Below are 24,538 nucleotides of genomic sequence, written 5' to 3'. Positions count from 1 at the left end.
TCTTTATCTCTCTCTCTCTCTGTCTCTGTCTGTCTCTCTCTGTCTCTCTCTCTGTCTTTCTGTCTCTCTGTCTCTCTCTCTCTCTCTCTCTCTCTCTGTCTCTCTGTCTCTCTGTCTCTGTCTCTCTCTCTCTCTCTCTCAATTCAATTAAATTCAATTGACTTTATTGACATGGCAAGTTCATTATTACTTACGTTGTAAGTATACATATCGAAAATAAAAATAAAATATATATGTATATATATACAAAATATATATATATTTATATATAAATAAATGGTGGGACCAACAGCAATAATAATAGTAGTAGTGGACATGGGATTACCATTAACAACAACTACAACAACAATATTAATCAGAACAACAATACATTAAAGCAACAGTAGTAGACCAGTGCCAATATGACTTGAGAAGACACATGACCTGGTATGAAAGACAAAACAAAACTAAGCTAAATGGGAAATATTATCAACATTACTTTGCACTTTTCACTGGCTGTCCCTCAGGTTGTGGCAGGAGGACACATATTTGGCTGCCAAAACTGCACATTTTGGCTTTTCACCCAATAAATATTAGATATTTTCTTCATCTTTTATAGTTTCAAATTCTTTGTATTGAATTATAATTTAATAATAGGAATAGGAAATGCTCTGTCTCTACCTCTCCCCTGGAGCAGAGTGAGCACAGCCTGTCCTCTCTGGGCAGCCAGGTTTGTCTGTGACGACCGGTCTCTATAGCCAGACTGTGCTCACTAAGTCTGTACCTAGTCAGTGTTTTCCTCAGTTTTCTATCAGTCACAGTGGTCAGATAGTCTGCCACCATGTACTGTCTGTTTAGAGCCAAATAGCATTGAAGTTTACTTTGATTTTTTGTGGTGTCTTTCCAATAGGTGATATATATATATATTTTTTTTTGTGATGATTTGGTTGGGCCAGATTTTCTGAGGGCTGTCCTGAGGCTCTATGGGGTTGGTTTGGGTTTGTGAACTGAGCTTCAGAACCAGCTGGCTGAGGGGACTCTTCTCTGGTTTCATCTCTTGACATTGTAGAGCTGTGTGATGGAATGTTTTGGGGTCACTTGTTTTTAGATGGTTGTAATATTTGATGGCTCTTTTTTCTAAACGAATGAGCAGGGGGTATTGGCCCAATTCTGCTCTACATGCGTTATTTGGAGTTTTTCTTTGTACTTGCAATACAGTCTTGCAAAACTCTGCATGCAATATTTCAATTGGATGTTTGTCCCATTTAGTAAATTCATTATTAGAGAGAGGACCCCATACTTCACTGCCATATAGAGCAATTGGTTCTATAACTGATTGAATTTTTTTTAGCCAGATTCTAATTGGAATTTCGATTTTGATGTTCTTTTTAATGGCATAGAATGCTCTTCTTGCTTTGTCTCTCAGCTCATTCACAGCCATGTGAAAGCTACCTGTGTTGCTGATATTTAGTCCTAGATATGTGTAGTTTTTGGTGTGTTCTAATAGAACTGTGTCCAAATAGAATTTATATTTGTCATCCTTATTTCCGGACCTTTTTTGGAATATCATTATATTTGTTTTTTTTAGGTTAACGGTCAGAGCCCAGGTCTGACAGAACCTGTGAAGACGATCTAGGTGCTGCTGTAACCCCTCTTTAGTGGGAGACAGCAGCACCAGGTCATCCGCGTACAGCAGACACTCTCTCTCTCTCTCTCTCTCTCTGTCTCTGTCTGTCTCTCTCTCTCTCTCTCTCTCTCTCTTTGTCAGGCCATCACTAACTGATATTGCAGTCATACTTTGTCAGAAGTGAAATAGGTGATGTTCTACTCAAACAATTGCAGGTACACAAACAAAAGTAAGGATTTAAATGTATTCATGATTTTTAATAATGAATCTGTTCTCTAGTTGAAGTTGGACCGCTGGTTTTGACGTGATTGGACGTTTGGACGACCCTTGTGTTAGCCCAGGGGTGGTGTCGTAGCCAATGGGGGGCAGAGGACAGCACAGAGAGTAATGCCTGTTACATGCCACCAGGTTCAAAATAAACATTTCATCCTTTTCCCCCTTGTTTCGCCTGTTATGTTTTTCTCCATTTTAATTCCTTTTATTTGTTTGTTTGTTTGTCGACCTTGCCATGTCAGGTGACCTTCCTGCATCCACTACCGACAAAAAAGAAAACCCTGACGTTTCTGTTGGTCCTTGAGAGAGAAAAAAAGCAGGACAAATGCCCTCAGATACATTTACTCAGAAATAAGTGTGCCTGGAACGCCCGTGCCTGTCCAGGTTCCCGGCCACCATTGCCAAAGAAGTGTCAGCGGTGTCCTGACAACTTCAGCGACTGCAGTGTGAGATGTGACCCCTGGCCGGAGAGGGGGGGGGCTTTGTCCCCCCAACCCCCCTGGATTCTGACAGATGTCATATACCTCCTCCATAGGCGCCTTCTGTTTCCTGCTCACCTTTCTCCATCCTGCAGCGTTAGGTCTCCTGTCGTTTTGCCGCGTCAAAGCCTCTCCAGCACTCAACCACACACTCGCACACACACACACACACACACACACACACACACACACACACACACACACACACACACACACACACACACACACACACACACACACACCACACACACACACACACACACACACACAACACACACAACACACACACACACACACACACACACACACACACACACGTCCCTGCTCAGGTGCTGCAGACACTTAGAGCTACACAAATTAGGGATGGGACGGAAAAACAATAATGATGAATTAATTTGCCTTGGGTTACAGTGACGAGGAAGTCCTTGGGAAGGGGCGGAAAGGCGGGCCTTCGCTGTAGTGCTAGTTCAATTGTTTGCTGCAATAGAGTCCATATTTGTGTCTCTTTTGTCTCACGCTCTGTGTGAATCTCTCTAGAGGCAAGGCTGGCGCACCATGCTCGCTCAAATCTGTTACTCAAAACCTCTGAGAGATGATTATGCTCTTAAAGTATTTGCTAAACGATTCCTTTCCGAGGGAGATTGCCTGGTATTTAAGCATACCTCCCGTTCTACCAAGTGTTTGCTCTGATATTGCRCAACATCCATGAGAGTGACACCACTCCCTGGCAGACTTGAAGAACTCCCACCGAATGAGATTGTGTTACTCTATTGCCTGAGTACGTCAATGGCCTACTACAGGAATAACAGACACAACAAACCGTCACGCCTAATGCAATTAGATTGCCATAAGCATTTTGCTTGGCCGCCCCCGTAGGGGATTGTGTATCACTGAACCAAATGCACTCTTGGATGGAACACGCACTCTAAATCTGATCATAGGCGGAGATGTCGTTCACTTCTCACTCCAGCACGACACACTCCTGTGAAAGCAGAGGGACTCTGTGAGTAAATCCATCAATCAAAGTGACGGCACGGCGGAGTGATGGATATCGTAATCTCCGCGTTATATACAGGTGCAAGGGATGGATGGGTGACGATTAATGGACGAGACGACTGTTTCCACCAAACAATCAGCTCACATCTTTGTCCGGCACAGCTTGTCTCCGGGACGGCGAAGAAGACGAAGAAGAAAAAAAAAGAAGAACAAGAACAAGAACAAGAACAATGACAAGAAGACGACAGCTGCTAGTCTATAGAGCACTTTTTTTTATTGAATGTCGCCGTGCTGTGCGTGCTACTTTCTTTAATAGCTCATATAAGAAAGTTGAGACAACATGTGAGTCTCGAGGTGATGTAGACGTTAGCACAACGATGTCTTCTCTCTTCTGGGACCTAAAACAAGTAGTCATTTCTTGACAACCCTCAGCATCCCTGCCTCACCTCATTTTCACGCAACCCGTTTGTTTCTCACATTCTGTCGTCGCTATCACCTCCGTAATTATCCCTTTGTTTTTACTTCACTTCAAACTTCTTTCACCACGATTTACCACAAAACACCACCCTCTTCAGGCAAAGTCTTAGGGTCCAATTTCCAGTAGCTGAATTCAACCAAAAACTTCCAGAATGCATAATGACATGTGTTGTCTCAATTCTGTCCCCCTCCCATTGGTTCTCATGTGTTTCAAAGGATCGGGGAGGCAATATCTGAAGAACTTCTGAGCTAGCGTGTGATGCTAGCAGCTTTAGCTCCTGCAGTAGCTACCATGCCTGTTGGTCCCAGTTTTTTGTCATAAAACCTGGTGGTTGTCCGCGTGTTCTGAAATCAACATCTCTCTCCTTCCTCTTGCGGTGCCTTCACTCCCCGACATACCGTAGCTACAGTTAAACGGTTTCACTTTCGCTAATTGGCCGGTGTCAACGCTGACACGGGTGGTAAACAAACTGAAACAAACGCAAGCTCATTAGACTGATCGGAGAGGGAGAAAAAAAAGGATGAAAAGGAAGAGATGTTCAGAGAAGAAAAAAACGATTTCTGCTTTGAACGTTCTTTTCTAAATGCAGCTAGCCTATCTTGTTCATTGAGTAGGGGAGAGACAGAACTACTTCTTTAAGCTCATCTTTGATGGGACCCGAGAGAAGGGGTTCCATTGCATTTTTTTTATATATACAGGCAACGCAGTACTTATCTTGTGCTTTCCAGTCCACCTCTTCACCATTGACATTGAAATATAGTTATAGTCCGGGGGGTTGAGGATTTGTTTTTCATAACACCCAACACTTGAGCATGAAATCTCTCTTCCTCTCTGTCCTTCTCGCCATCTCACTTTTATCTCGCTCCCTCTCTTTCTCATCCCTCCCTCCCTGTCGGAGCTTGTCCCCCTGGCATCTGTCATACCATGTTTATGGTCCCTTTTTGCTTTTGTGTCCTGATGACCACTGTCACCGGGAGGTTCCATTACCGATGCGCCCTGATGAACGATGTCGCCCAGATGCCCTGCTGCTGACACCCAGTGTCCTTGGCTGCAGTGGCGTTTGGCGGGTAAAGAATGGGGAAAGGGGACCTGGTGTTTGAGCTAACTGAGGACCTGTCCGTCATTCACACGGGGCGGGATGGACTGGGTGTTTCGATCTTTACGTCTGCAGTGGAGAGACACCGACCGATGAAATTGGACGCTGTCGTCCGGGATGGTGTGCTGATAATATCATCCATCCACTGTATGAATACTTACTGCCCTTGACTTTCACCTGCACGCATAACATCAGACTCAATGACCGTAGGCTAGCCTTTCCTGACTGTACAGGTTGCACTGCGTTTGTTACCTGGCTCAGGTTCGCTACTTTGTATATCGCACCACACATCAGATACATTGGATACGTTTGTTTTCCTCTGCTACTCATATCGTATGACCAATATGCATTTTGACTGGTGGTGTGATATTGAAATGCAATCTGAACAGTATTTAATACACATATAGTACGTTTATAGGCACCTGGATGTTTTTCATTCACATTTGAAATAAAGACATTGATTTGGAACATGTAAAAGAACATGCGGGTTGAATCAATACATGAATTTATAGTATAATATTAAAGGAGAATTCGGGCCTGTACAAAATAAAACCTCATTTAATCAGGCCTCCCTTTCGGCGCCCTCCCCTCCTCTCTCTCGGCTCTTTTTCTCTCCAACTCTGTGGATGTCTTCACTGGGCAGTGGAGCCGCTGATGCATTCTTAAGCAGATCACTGTCACGATCGTGTTGACGTGAAAGAGAGGACCAAGGCGCAACATGACTTGAATACATCTTCTTTAATTTATTAACGACGAAGAGAACACGTAACACTTAACACCTCACCAAACGATCGTGAAACCTAAAACGCAAGTGCACACACAAACTACTTACGTCGACATATACATATACAATGACCCACAAACAGCTAAAGCCTATGGCAGCCTTAAATATGGCTCCCAATTAGAGACAACAGAAATCAGCTGTCTCTAATTGAGAACCCATTCCTGCCACATAGACTTTCCTAGTAAACTACACACCCATAGACACAGCTAGATACATACACTCAACACAAAACCATAAACTACAACCAACACCCCCTCTACCATATAATACCCCAAATACACACATACCCCATGTCACACCCTGACCTAACTAAAATAATAATAAAACAAATAATACTAAGGCCAGGGCGTGACAATAACCCCCCCCCTTAAGGTGCGAACTCCGGGCGCACCAGCACATAGTCTAGGGGAGGGTCTGGGTGGCTTCCTTCCACGGCGGCGGCTCCGGCACTGGTCGTGGTCCCCACCCACCATAGTCATAAGGGAGCACGGGAGCACCGGGATAAGGGGCAGCCGGATAAGGGCAGCACCGGGATAAGGGGCAGCACCGGGAATAGGGCAGCACCGGGATAAGGGCTCTGGCAGGTCCTGGCTGAGGACTCTGGCAGGTCCTGGCTGAGCGGACTCTGGGCAGGTCCTGGCTGAGGGAGACTCTGGCAGGTCCTGGCTGAGGGACTCTGGCAGGTCCTGGCTGAGGGACTCTGGCAGGTCCTGGCTGAGGGACTCTGGCAGGTCCTGGCTGAGGGACTCTGGCAGGTCCTGGCTGAGGATCTGGCAGGTCCTGGCTGAGGGACTCTGGCAGGTCCTGGCTGAGGGACTCTGGCAGGTCCTGGCTGAGGGACTCTGGCGGTCCTGGCTGGACGGCTCTGGCTGATCCGGTCTGGCGGAAGGCTCTGGCTGACCCGGTTGGCGGACGGCTCCTCGGCTGACCCGGTCTGGCGGAAGGCTCTGGCTGACCCGGTCTGGCGGAAGGCTCTGGCTGATCCGGTCTGGCGCGAAGGCTCTGGCTGATCCGGTCTGGCGGAAGCTCTGGCTTGATCGGTCTGGCGGAAGGCTCTGGCTGATCCGGTCTGGCGGAAGGCTCTGTAGGCTCTGGCAGACGGGCGGCTTTGCAGGCTTCATGGCAGACGGGCGCTTTGCAGGCTCATGGCAGACGGGCAGTTCAGGCGCCGTGGGGCAGACGGCAGTTCAGGCGCCGCTGGGCAGACGGGCAGTTAGGCGCCGCTGGGCAGACGGCAGTTCAGGCGCGCTGGGCAGACGGGCAGTTAGGCGCCGCTGGGCAGACGGGCAGTTCAGGCGCCGCTGGGCAGACGGGCTCAGACGGCGCTGGGCAGACAGGCAGTGCAGAAGGCGTTGGGCAGACGGCCGACTCTGCCCTGCTGAGGCCACAGTAGGCCTGTGCGTGGTATAGGCACTGGCTGCGCTGGAGAGGAGGAAAGCTCTGACAGCGCTGGACAGGTGGGAGCAGCTGGAGAGAGAAACCCGGAGAGACAGCCTGGTGCGGGGGGCTGCCACCGGTGGACTTGGTACTTGGAGGTGGCACCGGGTATATACCGGACCGTGAAGGAGCACGTTGCTCTTGCACCGAGCCTGCCAACCTTACCAGGTTGAATGGTGCCCGTAGCCCTGCCAGTGCGGCGAGGTGGAATAGCCCGCACTGGGCTATGCTGGGCGAACCGGGGCACCATTCGTAAGGCTGGTGCATGTATGCCGGCCCGAGAGGACGTACTGGAGAGCAGATTACGTTGGGCGGCTTCATGACATCTGGCTCGATGCCCAACCTAGCCCTCCCAGTGCGGAAGGTGGAATAGCCCGCACTGGGCTAAGCACGCGTACTGGGGACACCGTGCGCTTTACCGCATAACACGGTGTCTGACCAGTACGACGCTCTCTCACTCCACGGTAAGCACGGGAGTTGGCTCAGGTATCCTACCCGGCTTTCCACACTCCTCGTGTGCCCCCCCCAATAAATTTTTGGGTCTGACTCTCGGCTCCCAACCGCGTCGCCGCGCTGCCTCCATATGACCAGCGCCTCTCTGCCTTCGCTGCTCCAGCTCCGCCTGGGACGGCGATAATTCCCTGGCTGAGCCCAGGGTCCTTTACCGTCCAGGATCTCCTCCCAAGTCCATTTCTCCTTGCGCTGCTCCTGTTGCCCGCTGGTCATGTTTTGCTTGTCGTAGATTGGTGGGTCATTCTGTCACGATCGTGTTGACGTGAAAGGAGGACCAAGGCGCAACATGACTTGAATACATCTTCTTTAATTATAACGACAAGAATGAACACGTAACACTTAACACACTAACCAAACGATCGTGAAACCTAAACCGCAAGTGCACACACAAACTACTTACGTCGACATATACATTAACAATGACCCACAAACAGCTAAAGCCTATGGCAGCCTTAAATATGGCTCCCAATTAGAGACAACAGAAATCAGCTGTCTCTAATTGAGAACCCATTCCGGCCACCATAGACTTTCCTAGTAAACTACACACCCATAGACACAGCTAGATACATACACTCAACACAAAACCATAAACTACAACCAACACCCCCTCTACCATATAATACCCCAAAATACACACATACCCCATGTCACACCCTGACCTAACTAAAATAATAAATAAAACAAATAATACTAAGGCCAGGGCGTGACAATCACACTGATAATTGTATTTCCGTCAGCTGTGCGAAGGCTGTCCGTGAAGGGAGGGTGACTGCCAGCGCACTGAGGATCTATTTGTGTCGTCGCCGTGTCTCCCTGTTACACCCCCCCCCCCCCCCCCCCTCCCCACTGTAAAACCCCAATCACCAGGGATGTGCTTACTGTCTTCAGCATCAATTACTCAATCAGGAGACATTTATGGATGACACCTTTATTACAATTAATCAGGGGAACTTGATTAAGAAAGGTATTCCTCCCCCTCAGTGAGACTTGAGTGGCCCGGCTGCATATTCTAATTCATGTCCAACTGAGTCCTTGTGACCCTGACAGACAGACAGACGGATTGCCAGCAGTACTGACGCATGTACACACACATACACACACACTGCTAGTCTACACTCTTCGAAAACAAGGTGCTATCTAGAACCTAAAAGGGTTCTTCGGCTGYCCCAATAGGAGAACCCTTTGAAGAACCCTTTTTGGTTCCAGGTAGAACCCTATTGGGCTCCATGTAAAACMCTTTCCCCAGTGGGTTCTTCATGGAACCCAAAAGAGTTCTACCCGGAACCAAAAAAGGGTTCCCCTATTTTCTCCTATTCTCCTTTTTTCTAAAAGTGAACCATAAAAAAATGGAGAAATGCAAAATAATGACATTAGTATGGAAAATGCTCGCAAGAGAAACCTTGTGTTCATATTTCTATGCAATACAAAATKAGCAAAAGTAACATATTATTATATATTTTGTTAAATAAAACCACCAGGAAAAAAATATTGGAAAGTCAACTGTTTTTACCTTACAGTGTTTGGGTGTGCATTGACAATTAGTTCAGTGGGGTTTTGTAACAAGGGGAGGAGTGATGGTGATTGAGGGGTCTGAGTGGCTCTTTGTGACTGAAAGTGGACCTGAGCCATGACAGAGTCAGCCACAAAGGCACCACGTTATACCAGACCACACCGAATGATGTCTATGTTAGGTGTTCCAGTATGGGAACAGGGACGGCAGAATCTAAAGTAACACTGTTGATTGAATACCCAGCTGATCAAATTGATTTGATGTATTACAACACTGGCATTTCATTAAACTTTTGACAGTATTTTCCGTGTATTCTTATAATCAACAATTATATGGTTCAATTGAATTGAAAGCAAAGCTGTAAAAAGCTCACAGATCCCATTTTGTGTGTGTATCCGAAATGCACAAAGCACAGACCTCTGGCAAACCAAGTATCACACCTATTCATGACATGCACTTTTGGACATTTATTTTAGATTTGAACTTTTCTCACATAATTGTTGTGGTTGTTTCACGTTTGCCATATTCTAATCTTTTCAATTTTACGTTTAGGGTTTCAGGGCTATACTCAGGTTAAAGGTGGATGCAATATACTGGATCTCAAAACCCCTAACRATAGTCTAAGCAATAAAACAATAAAACAATCACTAATATTCTCAAACTACGTTGAGAAACACCACACTTCTCCAAAACATGTTTGTCACTCCACCAACATTTGTCACGTACCTCAGAAGGTGACTACAACGGGTATGTGTCTATATGATTTGTTAAGAGCCCGCTAACAGCTGCAAGCCAATTAAATAAAATGTGTTGTTTTCTCCAGGTTGTCCTGTGCTTTAATTGGACTGTGAATGCGCACTAATCGTGGCTGCTACAGGTGGGCCCCGGAGGGCCAGAGTGAGACCTCGGTTGGTAATTGAAGACAGACACACATTGACAGTCCGTACCTCTATCCAGAGTATGCACGCAACTGTACTCAAGCGCGGTAAATTCACGTGAACATTCATTTGTATCACCTCTCTCACCTTTCTGTGACGAGCGTGTGAGAGTATGCTCTTGGGTTAGAATGACTGAGTGAACAATCCATTTTTATGAGCGGTAAGTGCATCTGCCTTTAACAATAGCTTTCAGGCTGCCCGCCTTCATTCATGCCGTACAGTAACACTGTTCTCAAACACTTACAAGGCTGGGTGCAGAGATGGATGACTTCATTTCTCTATTTAACACAGGAGTAGAAATCAAAGAGGACCTCAAATGTAAAAAAATACTAAAGATAGTAAAGAAGCAATCTACAAAAATAGACTGCATGCATTACACAGACCACTGTTCTATTGGAACACATATGTGTGTGTGTATGTGCGTGTGAGACGCACTGGTGCAGGTTCAAATGGCTTCATGCTGGTGGGTATGTTTCTGATTTCCTGAGCTGACTGCCTKGCGAAGGTAGCAGCTTTGCATGCTGGGGTCACACCTGTAACGTATTTCACACTGAGATCTTTTTTGAGTGGCCACCTGGAGGAGGATATTGCATGTCCACAGTCCATGAACACACAGACGTCCCTCCCCGGTGGAGACAGGTATTTGTTTTGTGTTCCTAGGCTTGATACATAACGTATTGTCTTAGACATTTTTTTAAATTACCTTTTCTCACGTCTAATTTCTTTTTTTTTTTAAAGGCCACAGAGTAACACCCACATTAACTTGTAAATAGTTTTAGAATTAATATGTAAGATAAGGCATTTCTCCATGACAATTGTATCCCACCTAGTATCTCATCTACCCTCAACTCTAATGTAGGCGATAACATGATACTTAGCTTAAAAGGGTTCTATATTTAAATTAGGAAAAAATAATAATTAGTGAATTGGCTCAACAGAATCCAAAACATCAAGTGGAACCTTATCAAAAAAAATAGAAAACCGTAGGCCTACCTCAGAAGGCATTCCACAATACATTCAATATAAGTGGTTTCTGCTTGTTGTGGGAAAAACGAATGGTATTTTCAACACCAAGTTCTGGTTAGCTGGACTAATTTTTTATTATGTGCAGCTTGGGGCATGTGAATGGAACGATGGATGATACGAACTCTGTTTCTGTCAGTCACAAACATGCTATAAAATACCAAGCACACCTGATGCTGCATTCAGCTCTGACAAGTGTATACAGATTTTACTACAACAAAACACATTTCATTTTATAATCAATAATGTAAGATAATGTATTCTAGATATTTGAGTGTTAATTACATATGATACATTGCAAATACTTCTCAAAATGTGCTATTTTAAAACCTACTGTACATCTACAATACATTGAGAAATGTGCAATCTTTTCTGTTGATTTAAGTTCATTTATTAATTATATGAATGTGTAATCTGTTGTGTGTGATTAAACGGGGTCAATTGCTCTGGGCATGCTTAGGCCTGTATTCCAAAAGTATGACAGAGGTTAAAACTGGTAACACTAAATGTGATCATTATGCAATATTGTCCTCAGCTACTTTGTTTCCTGTTAAACAGAGGGACAAGTTCAGCTGGTACATTGTCTGGAGTGCAGTAATCATGCGTAAGCTGTGGACAGTCAACGCAGCCACAGGTCTAGTTACTGTAAATACAAATTTTAATAGGATTACATTTTAGTTACATTTACATTTTACATTTAAGTCATTTAGCAGACGCTCTTATCCAGAGCGACTTACAAATTGGTGCATTCACCTTATGATATCCAGTGGAACAACCACTTTACAATAGTGCATCTAACTCTTTTAAAGGGGGGGGGTTAGAAGGATTACTTTATCCTATCCTAGGTATTCCTTAAAGAGGTGGGGTTTCAGGTGTCTCCGGAAGGTGGTGATTGACTCCGCTGACCTGGCGTCGTGAGGGAGTTTGTTCCACCATTGGGTGCCAGAGCAGCGAACAGTTTTGACTGGGCTGAGCGGAACTGTACTTCCTCAGAGTTAGGGAGGCGAGCAGGCCAGAGGTGGATGAACGCAGTGCCTTGTTTGGGTGTAGGGCCTGATCAGAGCCTGAAGTACGGAGGTGCCGTTCCCCTCACAGCTCGTAGGCAAGCACCATGGTCTTGTAGCGGATGCGAGCTTCAACTGGAAGCCATGGAGAGAGCGGAGGAGCGGGGTGACGTGAGAGAACTTGGGAAAGTTGAACACCAGACGGGCTGCGGCGTTCTGGATGAGTTGTAGGTTAATGGCACAGGCAGGGAGCCCAGCCAACAGCGAGTTGCAGTAATCCAGACGGGAGATGACAAGTGCCTGGATTAGGACCTGCGCCGCTTCCTGCGTGAGGCAGGGTCATACTCTGCGAATGTTGTAGAGCATGAACCTACAGGAACAGTAGTTACAGTTAGCTCTAGTCTTGAGCACAGAGCAATTAAACAAGTGTGTGTGTGTGTGTGTGTGTGAGAGAGCATGAGAATGAGGGAGGCATTTGATCTAGAGGGGTACAGTATTCTTTTCTTGAGATAACCTTCTGTTGTTACACCAGCAATCTTCACTCTACAAGTATGTATGATCCCCGCTCATTGGGACTTTGGCTTTGCTTTATTCAATACAATCATCAAAAACATTAACAAGGAACTGTCTCGAACAGAACAACATTTTAGTAATATCAAAATAGATTCAGGTGAAATAAACTGTTCAAAAAATATATTCAACTCAAGAGTACTGTAGATTGTCACAGTTTGGGTAATTTGCCTTCAACATATGTGCTTGCATAGGTCATTTCAATGTGCATACATACATTTGATTTGTTTGAGGATTCCAGTGCATTCACATTAAGGCAAATCACAGTTTGCTCTCCAGTGAGGGTGGAGTCACCTCAACCACCACCTTTCCAACGTTTTTCCCAGCGTACATGTAGTCCACAGCCCTAAAGACGGACTCCAGCCCCACAAAACGGCCCTCGGGGGCCATGTCCCCACAGTCCACTTCACACACCAGCTTCCCTTTAGCAAACATCTGCATCATGCTTCCCATCGCCTCCTTGTAGTCAGACAGGAAGTGAGGTAGGAAGAACCCCCTCACGCTGGCTGACTTCTGGAGCAGCTTCACGGGCAGAGTCCCTCCTTTAACAGTTGGGACCCCTGATGCCGTTTGGTACCCTGAGATGAACCCGATCACGATCAGCCTGCCCTTATTGGCCAGATTGTTGACCGCCATGTCAAAGATTCTGCCGCCTATGGACTCGTAGACTACGTCCAGGCCTTGTGGGTACTCTTTGCGCAGCGTGGCGCTCAAGTCCTCGGACGTGTAGTTGATGGGCCTGTCGCAGCCAATGGTCTTTAAGAAGCCAGCCTTCTCATTGGAGGAGCAGGTGCCCACAACATGGCAGCCGGCCTGTTTGGCAAACTGCACGGCGAACTGTCCCGTGCCACCGGCAGCGGCCGTCACCAGCACCGTCTCGCCCTTCACCAGGTCGCCAAGCCGCTTCATGGCGATATAAGCCGTGGCACCGCTTAACAGCAGGGTGAGGAACTCTGGCTTCACCGCGGGTACAGGTACGGTCTTGATCATGGGTATCACTGTGTACTCTGCAAAGGCCCCATCAGCAAAGTAGGCCACGGTGTCGCCAACGGTGTAGCGGGCGCTGGCACTCAGGCCGAGGCCGACCACCTCGCCGATGCCCTCGAACCCGGCGTCAAACGGTGGCTTGACCGTAGGGTCGTAGCGGCCTGCTGAGTAGTTGATGTCCGAGGCATTGATTCCAACAAATCTGCATGGAATGGAACAGAGAAGAAAATATAAGTGAATGACAGTTCAGAATGATTAACAATTGTTACATAGCATTATAATCAATTTTCGGGTATAGCATACTTTAGTGATTTTGATAATAACATGATAATAGTTTGTTATAATGACATAAAGAGGTGCACTTCAGAATGCCTACAGTAATGTCTGCGAAGGTCAAGATTTCACTTCTATTCCCTAGAAAACGCCTGCGACATCGTTCAGGAAGGAAACATTGGTTTGTTTTGGCACTGATTCCATTTTGTCTTGAAAAAACACCCACCCAAAACACATTGCGTGATGTCATGAGTCATTGTCTTGAGAGACACACAAGAACAAACTGCACTTTTAAATCTTGTATGTTTCTTTACCTCGACATGAAAAAATAAAACTGTTTTCATCTCAGTTGATGACATGGAGAGAGAAAAAAAATCCTTGTGTGAAAGAAATGTATAAATAAATCATTTTCTATCCTCCAGAAGAACCCTTGTTGCGACTCATCGTTGTGCATGTCACATGTGCATTTTTAGCACTTAAATGTACCAGCCCGGTTTAGTTACAAATAAATGGCTCCAAWTAAATATAGGAAAACATCTAGGTTTGACTATACTTTCCAAATCATTTTTTATTTGCAGCCCTTCTGAATTTTTCCATATTTGAACCTGCATCTCTCATAATGGACCAAAAGTACGGAAACACCATGCATTAAGGAAGACCAAGTTCAAAAGTTCAAACTAAAGTGAACTGGGATTTCTAGTCAGGGTCGGGCCTGGTATTCTTAAAGATGCTCGATTAAAAAAAAAAAACGTGCAACTTTGAATGCGCAATCATCTCGGTCACTGAAACATGACATTAATGCATATCTCAATTTAAACTCAACATTTGTCAAATTCTGGTTAATAATGCAGAAAAGAAAAAACAACATTTTCCTGATACACATTGCATTGTGAACCAAAGCATTGCAGAGGCCAACAAGTGGTCCAGCCGTGTCCTGTCCGTAGACATGCCACACAACTACAGTAACGTCCTAGAACCTTCATCTACATCAATACATTATCTGATATTACGTTTAGCTATCACTAATGGTTCCACTTTTGTGCAATTACCTTAGCAGTGGAGCTGACCCACTCAATTTTCTAAACAAAGCTGGTTTCACCTGTGGTTTGCAGCTGTGTGCGTTTTAAATGATAGCCTACACTATCTAATTCATAAAGTCCAGCCCAATTCATGGGTAAATCACAGTTCAAAAGTCAAGGGTCATCAATAGCCTATGGAAATGATAATGGGCAATTTGTGCAATTAAATGACCTTGGACTACAGTAGGCTATGTTGTGCAACTGTCTTCTCACCTCAGATAATTTAACCAAGCAGACTTTATACAAGGCCTAAATGCGACATCACAGGCATTTCTGCTAATTCCGAGCTCTGCATTGAGACCATAGAACTGGCCTTTCTGATGTAGTTATTAACAAATAAATAATAACCCATATCAAGAAATATGCCTTGATAACTAGGCCCTTAAACTTGTTTTTGTCAGTTGAAGGTGCCTGTGAAGCCTAGTTGTTAGCTAATAGCTATATGTTGTAATTTTCCAGGCCAACTCATATGATGGGGATTCATTACAGACAACACACAAAGAATTGCTAAAAAAGTACAAGGGCATAGGCCCACATTAAATTATAGAACAATACGTGATGCCATACATTTTCAATCTATTTCAATCTACAATTCAAGGTTTTGGGCGGGGGAGAATAACCTACCACTGTTCTTTCCTTTTCCCAAGATGAGAGAGAAGCTACTTCTCCATGGAAAAATGTATTTAGAATTCAATGTTCCACATTTTCAAGTTATAAATGCGATTTTAATTTTTTTATTCCCTAAATTACGCATACACAATTAAGCACACAAAACAAACCTGTGAAAACGGTTTAGGCTACATATGACAATTTCTGTAAATGTTCAAAGCTATTTGATCTTTAGATAATGCTACTATGTCCTTGGTCTGTAAACCATAATGCAAGACCCTGCCTTCATTTCACTGATCAATTGCGCTCTAATAGGCTACACCAGGTTTGACCCGCATTTTAATATCTCTTTGACTTAAATTGTAGTAAATAACCGGTTAGATTAAGTAGCCTACATTCCTGCTCTGTTACAGTACCCTGTTAATGTAATCAACATTTGTAAATATCTTGCTTTGAACCGGACAGACATATATTGAGTCGTATGCATTGGTTTTATGCAGCGGAAAATGATGATCCTGCCGCAGCCCCACATGCCATGCAAAGCTGTTTCTCCATCTCCTCATCTATTCGTGAGTCTTTACACCCCCCCACGACTTTCTGTTTGCAGGTTCGTGACGTAAGGAGACAGGACAGAGCGAGATGCCGAGATGGATTGATAGACAAATGTAGGGGCGGAACTTGGAAATATTCCTCACGTATTTTGCTCGCTCCTGAAATGGTCGCAAGTAGGCTACTAATATCGATGGGGATGGATAGGCGATTCTAACCGAGGTAAGAGACCCTTTCATAACTTGAAAACAATACCAAATAGTTTATCAAAAATATTGGCTCACAAATGTGCCCAATATTGGAATAGTCTATACATAGGCTATAGGCTACACACCCGCGGGAAATGGGAACCTATACAATTTCTAACCAAAACTTACCGATTTCTGACAAGCAAGTCCCCGTCCCCAGGTGTCGGGACTGGAACAGTTTGCAGGGCAACGGCGTCTCTGAAATTCTGGCTAAGCTTCGTTACGACCAGCTTTTTCATGGAGCTCGGTATCGAGGAACCTTTAAAATCCATGAAGTGCGTGGAGTATGACAAATCTATAATGAAGCGGCGCGATATAAAATTAACTCTAGAAAGTGCATCGGTTCCTCTGCACACTCCGCCGAATACTGAAAACACCCTCTTACCGTTTCTCAATAAGAACGAGGTGGACATTGCACCAGGGAGGGACTATGTGACAAAGTTCACGGGCACTGGCTGTGCGTTGATATCAATATGTTTATCGTTAGCCTATGCTAGGCTTTCTTCACGTAGCAGGGTAGGCCACGCCGATGCAATGCGATTAAAACAATATTACCAGCGCGGTTTTTGTCGCATAAGATCGACACGCAATAACGKGCTTTTAGAATGTTTGCTTTGATGATAACTAGGCTATAGCACGGCGCAACCTTGGAGCAGCAGCCAAACACCTACTGTAGCGGCGTGTCTTCTTTAGAGTCCCTCCCCTTCCGGGACATGACACACTTCCTCGTAAGGTGAAACATCAATCGTAGTCTCAAACATATCCTCAACGATTGTACACAAAAAGCCAAAGAGTTGCCAACACAGCCAGTGCCGACCACCACCGTTCAGGTATTAACAAGCACCGTTAATAGGCTATTATCTGCAGAAATATATTTTCGCCTCAAGCACGCGTAAATATTGGCGCTCTCACACTGGGAAACTTCAGCCCGAATGTTCCGAAAAATATTGCAAGTTCAAAACATTGCCATGTTGGGTTTGACATAGGATAGCATATGTCAGGCAAAATAAAGTTAGTGTAAGTTTATGTCATATGATGATGATGATGACTAATGATTAGCCTAGTTGTAGTAATATAGCCTAACCTAGGAATAGCTTTGTAATAATTGACTAATTGCCATAATAACATTATGCAGGAAGTTTATGGATSAATATTTCAAAGCAACAATTTGAAATTTTGCCTACTGATGCAAGCTGTCCTTTGTCAGTCATTTCAATTTTAAGCGGAGGAAAAACAAGACAATTAAAAAGATTGACAGGTGGGTTCTACTGTCAGGGTGACGCTTGTAGCGCGAGGGGAGGAGTGAAAATGAAGCAGGAAAAGCCACTCGATGCGTCTGTCTATCAGTTGAGACTGTCTGAAACGCTTCTAGATTCCCTGCGTTTCATTTTTTTTTCCGGAGGAGCAGACGAGACCTCAGTTCACTCCCTGGAGTTTACAGAAGGAAAATTCTCTCCGGCGAGGGTGGATGCCTGCATCTTGTTTGTTTCTCTTTAGTCGCAGGCTCCCCACCACATCAACCACCTGCATATTCCTTGGTCAGCGGCTGATAACAATCATTTTAACGACTAGAAATGTAAGTAGAATCCCAACCACCCCGACTCAAGCTAGAGAGGGGAGAAAAGTATCCGCTGACGGCGAGGCTTGATYCGAATAGGTGGGGTGGTGACGGACTGACATTAACCATCTAATGCCTGTCTATTTTCTCTCAATTCTGTTTTGTTTCAGATCTGAGCTTGAAGAAGCGCAGCCTTCCACGGAAATACATTGTGTTCGCTCACACTGGACTTATTTGTTTACCATCAGAGTTTATTTATTTTGGAGTGAAGACGATACAAAGTAGCCCCAACACCGCCATATAGCCCCATATGGCAGTAGGGGAGTGACTGAAACTTGGCTTCGATGTCTGCCTCTTTTTTCTGACACACAGAGATGAGGGAAGATGATATTTGATAGACATGTTATGAGCTGGCGAAATTCGTGCGTCGGTTTGATATCACATAAACCCATTTTTCGTTTGTCCTTTATCTTCTGTAATTTCTTTCTATTCGTAGGCCTAAAGGACATATTTAGTTACATTGTGGCCGTTTCAGGTTGTCTGGCATAAGCCCACGATTACAAAAGAAACAAACCATTCTAATAGAAAAACTGTTTACAGTTATTTCCGAAAAAAAAGCTACGGGATGGTTTTTCTCCACTGAYAGACTTATTGTTTTGATTCCTGCATGAAAAGTACCGTGGAACGTGACGGTCACTATGCCGAGGAGAAAGCAGCAAGAGCCCAGGCGATCAGCAGGTAAGCACGAGCGCATACATACATTCATTTTCACCGTCTCTTACTAAATGGAGATACAATGTTGGACTTTTTACAWTTTAATTCACTAAATGTTTTATTTGTCCATTTTCCATTTCTCGTGTTATGCATACGTAATAGCCTAAACATACGTTTTACTTTCAGCACATCTTCATTTGTTGACCATTTAGTATTTTCTATTTTGCCGTATGATTTCAGTAAACCAGGTGCATTTGTAAAGACACGATAGGCCTAATGTGTTAACTTKYCAGAAAAGTCGACTACTTGGGTAGCTAGATAAACGAAACGTTAGAGTTAGAGTTTCTATTGGTGTTCGTTGCAGTGTTAAAGAGCGAGTAATAATGAATAATTGACTCCGAAAGAGAGGGAGAAAAACTGTCCAGAGCCGGTTTTGTTTCTTTTCGGTTTTATTTGAGGATTGYCGTCATTGATTTGATRCGTGATTGATCGCCTGTCATGTGGCAGCCTTTGATCTTTTCATCCCTGATAAACATCAATACATCTCTCCGTGGAGACACGCATGCTCCTTACCGGATTTAGCCACTCAAAGGACAACCCCCCCCCCATGTTGTCAAAAACAAAAAAAAGGACTTAAAAAGTTTTTAAAAGGAGGGGATTCATTATCTCTTTTATATTTTCTCTAGAAAATACTAGAGGGGAGAAAGAGGAAGAATGAGAATGAAAGAGGGAGGAGGTAGAAGTGTTTTGAGGATCACAGAAAGGGCTAAATCCTAATTAATTCGGGCACCTGAGCCAGCCTACCACCAGTAGCACCCCGGGTCTGGGTTAAAGACACGGAGGTTTGCACTTCTTATCCAAATGCACACCCTCTCCTCTCATCCTACAGAACACTTTACCAACGCAGCCCATGTCTACATCCACAGGACTGTAGTATTTACTATCTGACAACCACTGATAAACCAGATGTCGAGGTGGAGGTCTAGTGGTTTGGATTTTGACTCTCTTCTCTTTTTCATGCCGCTTTAAAAACAAATGTAAATGAGTGACAGGGATTTCCACCTCTGTGCTAATGAGGCGCAGCCTTTGAAGTTAGGCATTAACAAGTGGAGTGAACAAAAGACAGTCTTGGAATTTGAAAGAGATTCTGAAATTTGAGGTGTAAAGCGGACCGAACAGGAGGGCCGGGCAGCGAATACTTTGAACTCGGCAGGTTTATCATTTTAAATAGGCGCCAAGTGATGGGGAGTCAGTGTGGATTGACTGTGAAAAGTATTCAACTAGTACTTCTCTCTACAGCTCATACGCTTCTGACGCACAGTGTTGAATAGCCGTCTTATGCTTTATACTCACTGTTTGAGTCGCATCTGATTCGTCTCTTGTCTTGTATCACATTTATTTAAAAAAAGAAGCTGTGTAGCAGGCTATAGGATCGCATATCGGATGGTTCYGAGCAGATCTCACATGAAAACATGCCATCACCTTGACCCCTGCACATGACCCTATTGATCCGCTTGACTGTCATTGACCGGCTTATACATCACGGCCTTTAATGGTCAATCACAACTTGGCAGACAGGAAACACTCCTATCTGTCATGATCATGACAGTTTGTTGGAAGTAACAGCACACTCCAACCCTCCCCGTTAACACAAATACAGACACACACACACTCAACTAAAGCACGATGGTCCAGTGTTTCAATGCTAGCTAGTAACTACTGAACCATGCCTGGTCCTCTGTAGCCTATAAGGAAATAGAGAGGGAGAGTCGAGGGGGAAATCGCCATGGTAATACCATGGTAATAGAGGTTTAGAGAATGAGTACTCGAGCRACCATCGGGGAAAAGAGGTTGTTGTGAGTTATGTTTTCACTGAGAGGGTAAATCAGGTTCAACCAAAACAAATGTGGAACCCCAGGGGTACAGGACTGGAGCTTTAGAGGAGGGCTGAACGGAGCACCACAAGGAGACATGTCTGGACACATTTTATACGCACAATATATAGTATTGGACACCCTTATTTTTCACTAGTGTTGGGGGGGTAGAATAGAGCGACATTTAATATAGGGCCTTTTGCTTTCTGTGTGTGTGCGTGTTGGTTTGTGTATGTGTGTCTGTTTGTTTGTGTGTGTGTGTGAACGTTTTAACAGTTCTAATGGGGCCATAGCATTACAAAAGGCCTTTCCCATATATACAGTATACGTAGTGTCATGGGAAAACCATGATATCTATCTACTCCTCTTATTTCACATATCCTGTCATTTACGGTTAAGACGAGCTACGGTTTATCTCCTACAGTGTATTTAAGGCAGTTGGTAAGAGTGTGTGTGTGTGTATATGCGTGTTACACGTCACTGTGTGTTGCTTCATTTCAGGCCTCATTTTGTCCTTGAATATCCGTTTCAGTCGAGGGTGATGAGGACAGGAGTGAAGAGGGACGTTGTCTTTCATTAAATTGGGGGCTGTGTGTCTCAGCCTGTCAGAGCTAGTAGTCTGGGGAGAAAAACATCTCTTTCCCAGGGATCGAGGCTTCTTCATTATCAGAGAGGAAAGGTAAGGTTGCTTCTCTGGGCTTCATTAGAGAAAGCCCCTAATTATCTGTAAACCTGATGGATTTGTGACAGGCCCTGACGATTAATGCTGACAAATTCAGTAAAGTGTCAAGTCCGCAGCTGCCTTGATGTAATCAAGTTGGTATTATACAGTCCCCATAGCCCCTAGTGCAGTATCAACTCAATTTGCTGGTGCAGGTGACAAATGGACTTTGCTACCTGACTAATCATGTCGGAGGAGACAATGCCACTTAATGACCTCCCTAATCCTCTGCCTTTAACGACGTAATAAAGGCCAGACGCACAGAACCAAAATCGGCTGCGTCGTCACATGTAGGCTACACTCCGTGTAGAACCGTAATTGTCTTTCTTAATATCCCATACGATCGTTACTGTGCGTAAGAAGACAATTATACACCTCAAACTAGTTTTGAGGGTTTGTAAAGGTTTTTAATGCGGGAGTTGTAGCTACGTTTTCCAGAATTTATTTTTGGGGGGCCTATTTTTTTAACAATTTAGTCAGTGTAAAATGAAATAATAATAATCAGATAATATGTTTATGCAACATAATTCTAGCATACAAAGTATAGCTTTTATTTGCTAGGCATTTTCATTTGATGGTACATTTTGTAAACGTTTTGAAGCAGCACATTGAGGGAGACACACACACACACACCTTTTCACGTCTTCATGTCTAAACCACGTATAGCCCTAGTCTTAATGTGTGGAAAATGTATCTCTCCCTCTCTTGTGTTTAGGGGGCATTCTAGAAACCTGGTCTAAAAAATCTCCCAGTGTATTTCTAGTGGGTTAAGAAGCCCAGTGCTCTGGGATTAATGGTTTAGCATGCCCGGGGTAGCTAAGATTACACAGCGACCTTTGTGCTCTAACTAGACGATGCTGTTACATGATATTCTGCCCTCGAAATAATCAGCATGCCGAGATTTATGTGGCCCACTCTTAAATCAACGGCCCGAGGAGGACAATCTTACACAAGGTGTATTTTTTYCCATTTTATTTCCCTGTAGTTGTCTGCCTAAAATATCTTGGGGAGTAATCTGAAAAATGATATTAGCACCKGGAAAAATTATAATCTGGAAGCCGGGAGAACATAAAGATTTGTTTTTGGAGGTGCGTGCAAATGTAGTGGAGAATTTAGTCAAGGTCAAGGAAATGTKAAGCGATGAATGCTTCACGTGCTTTCTCTGAAGTCGACTGAGACATCAACGCTGGTCGTCGTTAGAATTGTGTGTTTTTGTGTACATCTAACAATTCTAAGGAAATGTGAATATGACATTTGTGAGTGCAAAGATGTGCCTCTGAATAGGAACATGTGTGTGTTTTGGTGGAATAAGTGCTGATAACAAAAGTAGTCATTGTAGCACTCTAGTGTCTCCCTTCTGTTGGGCCCTGCGTTTCGAATATGTGAGAGGGCAGTACATTGACACTCTGTTTACCATATTAGTAACACAAGGACTCCAAGCTAACTAGGACACACAAGCGTCACACACGTATCACTAATGTACAGTGATATACAGTAGGGGGTTTTTCTGTGCTGTGCTGTGTGTGTGTGTGTGTGTGTGTGTAACAGTTCCCTGAGTGTGTTTGGCGGTCAGGCTCTCTTCTCTCTGCTTCACTAGAGGTTACTTTAATTGGAGCGCCTGTGTCGTTAGCAAGTGGCATCGATTTCTTTCGTCGATAGCCAGTTTTGCTCTTCTGCCACCCTCTGAGACTAATAGTTAAATTTGCATCTGGGAATTGAGCCAGTCAGTCGCCCAACCTCTACTGCCTTGGCTGGAGTTGTGTGTGTGTTTAGTTGTGACACATCTATTCCAGATATAAGGCATGAGAGTATTAGACATTGGGAATATTTTTTGTAAGAAGCCGTACAACCATGCATATTTTTTTGTATGCATTCAGTACTGTATGTGTGAAGCTAAGGACACATTTCATATAAGGTTTAAGCTCATGTTGTCTTTCTCTATCTTTCTCACACACACACACACACACACACACACACACACACACACACACACACACACACACACACACACACACACACACACACACACACACACACTGTGGCACGGTGGGAGGTCATAATGGGGGTGGCTTAGTATGATGGGAAATCATATCATTAAAGCAGCCAGATGTGCTTTGTTGCCCGGGAGAAAAATGTCTCTCGGAGTGGGGCAGAAAAGAAAAGAAAACAACGGCAAACATATAGAAGGCAACCCTGCGGGGTTGGATTCACTAGCCCAGTCCTCTCTGTTTGCTTTGTCACCGTTATTATAGTCTTAACTTTTTTTTGAAAGTGTTTAAAAACATATTTTTTTACGTGAAAGTATTTTAGTAATGTTATTTGTATGGAATTTTAATTCGATTGAGAACAAGAGTACATGCAATACAATAACTGTGATATACATTTAAATAAATGCGTGTTTGTTTGATGTTAAAGTCCCGTTTTGTTTCATATGTTATTCCGTAGATAGCGTTTAATGCTGAGTAGCCTTATTGTTTTCCGTATAGTATTTACAGCGGGTCTGGGTGGTTTAACAGCAAATTATTGTAAAAAATTGTTGCCGCTTTATTTGGTTCATAATTTGAGTCCAGTAACAGGGAAATGTTTTTTTTTATCTCAAAAATGTTGTTAAGTAAAGTATTCTATTTCCAGCGAGTTAGTTTGTTCTCTTGATCAGTGGTAGTGTTCCTCCTCGAGAGGCTTGGCAGTGCTATGGGAAGTCTGTACCAGCCAAATTTAACATGTTTCTGCCATCAATAAAAGATGAGCAATTACAGAATATTTTGTCTAGTAAGTATTTGAATTCCTCGGCACAGGAAAACATGTAGCTTACCCACTCATTACATCAGTTAGCAGGGGACGAGCACGGAGAACGAGAGGCAAGCGCTTTGATGCCAACAAACAAACAGACAAACGAGGTGGGCCTACTACAGAGGAGCCGAGCCCTACCCAGGGACACCCTCACACTCATCCTCCTCCTTTGCCTCTCTCTTTCTGTTTTTCTCACGTTCCTTCTTATCTCTCTCCCCCTATCTTTGTTGCCCCTTCCCTCTTTCCATCATGCATCCCTCACACTCCCTCCTCTCTTACTAGTGCAAAGACCTCTCATTGTATCTCCTACTCTTTTTCCCAACGTTGCAGAGATTAGGTAAAGCTCTCCATAACCAGCGCTTAAGATAGACATTTTTTTTTTTTTTTTACTTTTTCAAACAAAGCAGTATGTAGATTGGCGGCAAAATG

At 44.2% G+C, this 24,538-nt stretch overlaps 2 protein-coding genes across 4 annotated transcripts in view; one reads left to right on the top strand and one right to left on the bottom strand.

Annotated features, from left to right (window-relative positions):
- Positions 1–12,691: 12,691 nt before the first annotated feature.
- On the bottom strand, positions 12,692–17,169 carry LOC111958577 (prostaglandin reductase 3). Its single transcript, XM_023979842.2, has 2 exons — positions 16,582–17,169; positions 12,692–13,896 (listed from the first exon to the last, which is right to left on the bottom strand). Exons 1-2 carry the CDS (start codon positions 16,863–16,865, stop codon positions 12,969–12,971), a joined length of 1,212 nt encoding a protein of 403 aa, XP_023835610.1. The 5' UTR covers positions 16,866–17,169; the 3' UTR covers positions 12,692–12,968.
- LOC111958575 (teashirt homolog 1-like) overlaps positions 16,366–24,538 on the top strand; it is a 37,887-nt gene continuing 29,714 nt past the window's right edge. Inside the window, exons 1-2 of one of the 3 annotated variants that reach the window (XM_023979841.2) lie at positions 16,366–16,426; positions 18,181–18,748. In XM_023979841.2, coding sequence (XP_023835609.1) covers positions 18,709–18,748 — 40 coding nt within the window. In that variant the 5' untranslated portion in view covers positions 16,366–16,426; positions 18,181–18,708. Of the gene's footprint in view, positions 16,427–17,202; positions 18,029–18,180; positions 18,749–24,538 lie in introns of those variants that run through there. The other 2 variants (XM_070437461.1, XM_023979840.2) reach the window with 2 other exon arrangements.

Source organism: Salvelinus sp. IW2-2015, linkage group LG35 (assembly GCF_002910315.2).
Source record: "Salvelinus sp. IW2-2015 linkage group LG35, ASM291031v2, whole genome shotgun sequence".
Classification (NCBI taxonomy): domain Eukaryota; kingdom Metazoa; phylum Chordata; class Actinopteri; order Salmoniformes; family Salmonidae; genus Salvelinus; species Salvelinus sp. IW2-2015.
The sequence above is the reverse complement of the archived record's forward strand: the minus strand, read 5'-3'. Positions and strand labels throughout refer to the sequence as shown.

Excerpts from the sequence above, each read along its gene's own strand:
- LOC111958577 (XM_023979842.2), bottom strand. The coding sequence starts at position 16,865 with ATGTCCACCTCGTTCTTATTGAGAAACGGTAAGAGGGTGTTTTCAGTA. Across the intron at positions 13,897-16,581 it reads GACTTGCTTGTCAGAAATCG|ATTTGTTGGAATCAATGCCT; the intron begins GTAAGTTTTGGT and ends CATTCCATGCAG.